This window comes from Rutidosis leptorrhynchoides, chromosome 9 (genome assembly GCF_046630445.1).
Source record: "Rutidosis leptorrhynchoides isolate AG116_Rl617_1_P2 chromosome 9, CSIRO_AGI_Rlap_v1, whole genome shotgun sequence".
Lineage (NCBI taxonomy): Eukaryota > Viridiplantae > Streptophyta > Magnoliopsida > Asterales > Asteraceae > Rutidosis > Rutidosis leptorrhynchoides.
In genome coordinates this window covers 29,031,589-29,035,948 of record NC_092341.1, presented here as the reverse complement: position 1 = coordinate 29,035,948, position 4,360 = coordinate 29,031,589, and the positions used below count along the sequence as shown (strand labels likewise).

At 35.0% G+C, this 4,360-nt stretch overlaps 1 protein-coding gene across 1 annotated transcript; it reads left to right on the top strand.

Annotated features, from left to right (window-relative positions):
• The first annotated feature begins 284 nt into the window (after positions 1-284).
• Positions 285-4,123, top strand: LOC139867434 (magnesium transporter MRS2-1-like). The gene is made up of 7 exons (XM_071855798.1): positions 285-460; positions 549-630; positions 873-1,451; positions 1,879-2,007; positions 2,209-2,547; positions 2,947-2,994; positions 3,738-4,123. The coding sequence occupies exons 3-7, from the start codon at positions 882-884 to the stop codon at positions 3,966-3,968; spliced, it is 1,317 nt and encodes a 438-aa protein (XP_071711899.1). The 5' UTR covers positions 285-460; positions 549-630; positions 873-881; the 3' UTR covers positions 3,969-4,123.
• The last annotated feature ends 237 nt before the right edge of the window (positions 4,124-4,360 follow it).

Sequence of the window (4,360 nt, the reverse complement as noted above, 5' to 3'; positions counted from 1 at the left end):
ATTACGAAAGCGACCCAAACATAAACAATGATATTTGGTCCGTTCACGGTTCACGTATATGGTGCAAATCGGGTGTTAGTTTATTCTGGTCCACGCTGGTCCACGTTGGTTTCGTCTGATTCTGGACCAGGCCTAATATGTAAAGGTCAAGGATGATTCATTTAGAATGGTGTAAACTAAAGGGCTAAAAGTGTAATATTTTTCATGTTCAGGTTCGTTTAAAATATAAGTTAACAAACTGTAAATCCGTAAAATGAGCTTTTCGTTGGAAAGGGCGGTCATTGAGATAAAGCACAACTGGTAATGCACAAGGTACAATCAATCAATAAACAATTTAATAATCGAGACACAACTGACATGCTCGAGAAACACTTCAATTATTCCACGAAACGCCGCTCGCTTTGATCAAAAGAGGATTGATCACTCGAAATTGCATACAGATATAGATACATCAACTTTTGTAAGTATATATGCTCCATGTTTATATAATTCGCGTGTTTATAATTTATGGTTCCGGTATTTATTCTGATCTGTATGTCAATTTGTAGGTTATCCAATCATCATCTTTTGATGACGTAATCAAATTCTTCCGGAGTGAAACCCTAATTCATTTGTAGAGGAAGATATGAGGTGAGTAATTGCTTATTTTAGTTAGATTCTTATCAATTGACTCGAATATTATTTAATTAGTATTATCGGTTATCCTTAGTTATAAACTGGTGACGTGGCAACTTATATTGTTGTCATCTGTTACCTGATGAAGTACTGATCAGATAAAATATGAATAATATTAGATACAGTTGCATATATTTGGATATATTAACATTAAAAATGTTTTAAGCAGATTAATAATATAATGTTTCTGCTGTTAGACATTGCTGATGGGAGACATAAAAGAGCACCTACTACCAAAACCTGCATCAGCAGCGAACCTTGGCGATGCATCATATAGACCATTTGCATCGTTTCGGCAGCCGTATCAAGGTGTGGATGTTTTAAATTTGAAAAAGCGTGGCCAAGGGCTTCGTTCATGGATTCGTGTTGATGCATTAACCGGTGATTCACAAGTTATTGAGGTTGATAAGTTTACTGTGATGCGACGTTGTGATCTACCTGCACGTGATCTTCGGTTACTTGATCCGTTGTTCGTGTATCCCTCGACAATTTTGGGAAGAGAGAAGGCAATAGTTGTAAATTTGGAGCAGATTCGTTGTATTATAACAGCAGATGAAGTTTTGCTTTTGAATTCTCTTGATAGTTATGTGTTGCAGTATGTAGTTGAATTGCAACGAAGATTGAAAGCTCAAGGTCATGTTGAAGTTTGGCAGTCAGAAGCGTCAGATTCGAACCGTTGGAGAGGGGATAGGAACACGTCGTATGATTATTTGCCTTTTGAGTTTAAGGCTTTAGAAATCGCTCTTGAAGCTGCCTGTACGTTTTTGGATACACAGGTTTGATGTTTAACCAAGTTTTGATTTCATAATTGCTTATTATTGACTGTCAATATCCTTGAAAAGTTTAGTACTTCATATTCATATAATGTCCATAGAGGCCAATTATAATGTATCAGATTAATAGTTCCCCCAAAACGGGGTCAAAACTAGCTTATTCGATACTATTATACACAATCTCTTTTACCTTGTATGTTTGTCAAATGAACAAAAGATACAGTTTCTCGAATATTGAACTTAAAAAAAAATTGCTTTTAGATAAGTTTTTCTTTTTTGGAATAAAGATAATAGTTTGATAGCTTTATGATGAAACTTTTAACTACCTAAATGAGACATATTGGGTTCTATTCATGATTTCTGGTTCTGTACTCTTTTGCAACATTTGTTGTTAATTTTTTTGATAATGCTCTTTTTAATAATTATTCAGGCTGCAGAATTAGAAATTGAAGCGTATCCATTGCTAGATGAACTTACATCAACTATCAGTACTTTAAACTTGGAACGTGTTCGTAGACTGAAAAGCAGACTTGTTACATTGACTCGCAGGGTCCAAAAGGTTCTGTACTCTGTCTTCAGTAGATTTTTTTTTTTTATAAAGTTAGCAATTTCAGTTCATAAACTTATAAATGGTCTGATCTGGGTTGTGCCTAATCTAAACAAGTCAAAATATTAAATGGTAATGGAAGTTGACCCGTTACCCACCCATCTTGCCACCTCTGATTTTTAACAATTATTTTAACAATTACTTGTATACCAGGTAAGAGATGAAATAGAGCAGCTAATGGATGATGATGGTGATATGGCTGAAATGTACCTGACTGAGAAGAAAACAAGGATGGATACAATATCCTACGGTGGAGATCAATCGATGGTTGGATACAGGTCAATCGATGGTCCACAATCTGCTTCAGCTCCAGTATCTCCAGTTTCATCACCTCCAGATTATCGAAAGCTTGAAAAATCTTTGAGCTTTGCGAGAAGTAGGCATGATAGCATGAGGAGTTCTGAAAGCACCAGACAAAACATCGAGGAATTGGAGATGTTGTTGGAAGCTTACTTTGTTGTCATTGACAGCACTCTTAATAAGCTGACATCGGTATTATTTTACCCTTTCGGGTCAGGTTGGGTCTGTTTGGGTAACGGGTTAAAATGGTTTGGGTTGAACTGAGTCATGGTCAAACAGGTCTGATTTTGAACGGGTTTAAATGGGTCGGGTTGGGTAACGGGTCGAAACGGGTCATGGGTCAATTAGTCAAAAGAAATTATTTTAGTTATTGTTGTTTATTATAAAAAAAATGAGGACCCAATAGGTTGGAGGGAAACCCATTGGACCTTTTTTTTAAGGTTTGGGATTTACATTGCCAGGCTTTTTTTTCAAGACCCAGTTGACCCAAATTTGAGAGTATGGGTCTTAATTGCCATGTATACTTTAAACTAACAATTCATCAGTTTGTATATATCACTTTTTGATCGCCTTTCTTTTGTCATACACCAGCTGAAGGAATACATCGATGACACAGAAGACTTCATCAACATTCAACTTGTATGTGTCCTTTCTTAATATGATTCAGTGATTCATGATAATTTAGGACCTCTTAAATGATGTAGTTTAATTCGTAATGTGATATATAGATACTTCGCTGAAACTCAAAAGCTAGAGGTAGAAGATGGGCTGGTTATGTAGTTCGGGTTACGGGTCATAACGGGTAATTGCAGATTATTACAATGATAGTCTGATTTGCATTGAATAAAAGCTATCTAGGAGGATGCATCATTGAAAATTACTATATGGGCATCTTTTGACACGTTTTCTTTACCCATTTGACCCACTGAGGATTAATCATAACCCAGAGTAACTCATATTTTTAAGTAATCAACTCATTGGGACGCTTAAGTACAGGGTAATCTAAGATTTTAGAGGACATGTTGAAATAAGAACGTGGTCGTTCAAGGTTGATTGAATTATGTCCTATAGTTGTATCTCATAACTAGATAGTAGATAAACATAAATTTTGAAGAAGAATATGATGCCAATGAAACACTAGATTGGTTTTGATAATGTACTCCTTCGTCCCAAAATAACTAATCCATTTTGACATTTCAAGTCTTTATATGAATGAATTAAGTTTTAAATGTGTTTTCTCTGGTATAATAACTTTCAATATAATATTATATAACACAAACAAAAGATTCTAAAGTAGTTGAAAAATAAACACTTTCAAAAGTCAAATGGGACAGTTATTTTATTATATTTGCTTATTGTATGATGTGAACATTGGATTGCAGGATAATGTGCGGAACCAGCTTATACAATTTGAGTTATTATTGACTACCGCCACATTTGTCGTTGCCATATTTGGAGTAGTAGCAGGAATATTTGGAATGAATTTTCCGATAACATTATTTGATAACCCATCAGCTTTCGAGTGGGTATTGTTCATCACAGGTGTCACTGGCATCGTCCTGTTTTGTTCGTTTTTGTGGTTTTATAAGTCTAGAAGAGTGATGCCTTTTTAAATACTCACCACAGTTTTATTCATTATTTTCTTTGGGGTGTAATTGTAATGTTGATGATATAATGGCATGAAAATTCAGTCTACTTGGACGCTTTACTAGTTGCTGACTTCTTTAAATTGCCAGATATATGTATTGATAAGATGGTTTGGAAAATAGATCTTAACCTTAATTTGTTGATCCAATTTACGAAACTAATCTTTGACTAATGATTCATAAACAGTTTATTGTTGTTTTCTGCTTATGTTGGTTGCACAATAAATCGACGTACATGTTCACACTGCTTCTTTCCTTTTGTTCTAACATCACAATCATTACCAACAACCCAACATGCTTCTTCATCTTCCTCCTATTCAATTTCTTTCTTTCTGGCATTTTGTCGAACGGTTGCCAGC

Coding starts and splice junctions, on each gene's coding strand:
- LOC139867434 (XM_071855798.1), top strand. CDS start 882: ATGGGAGACATAAAAGAGCACCTACTACCAAAACCTGCATCAGCAGCG. Junction 1,452..1,878: donor GTACGTTTTTGGATACACAG/GTTTGATGTTTA, acceptor ATAATTATTCAG/GCTGCAGAATTAGAAATTGA. Junction 2,995..3,737: donor ACTTCATCAACATTCAACTT/GTATGTGTCCTT, acceptor ATTGGATTGCAG/GATAATGTGCGGAACCAGCT.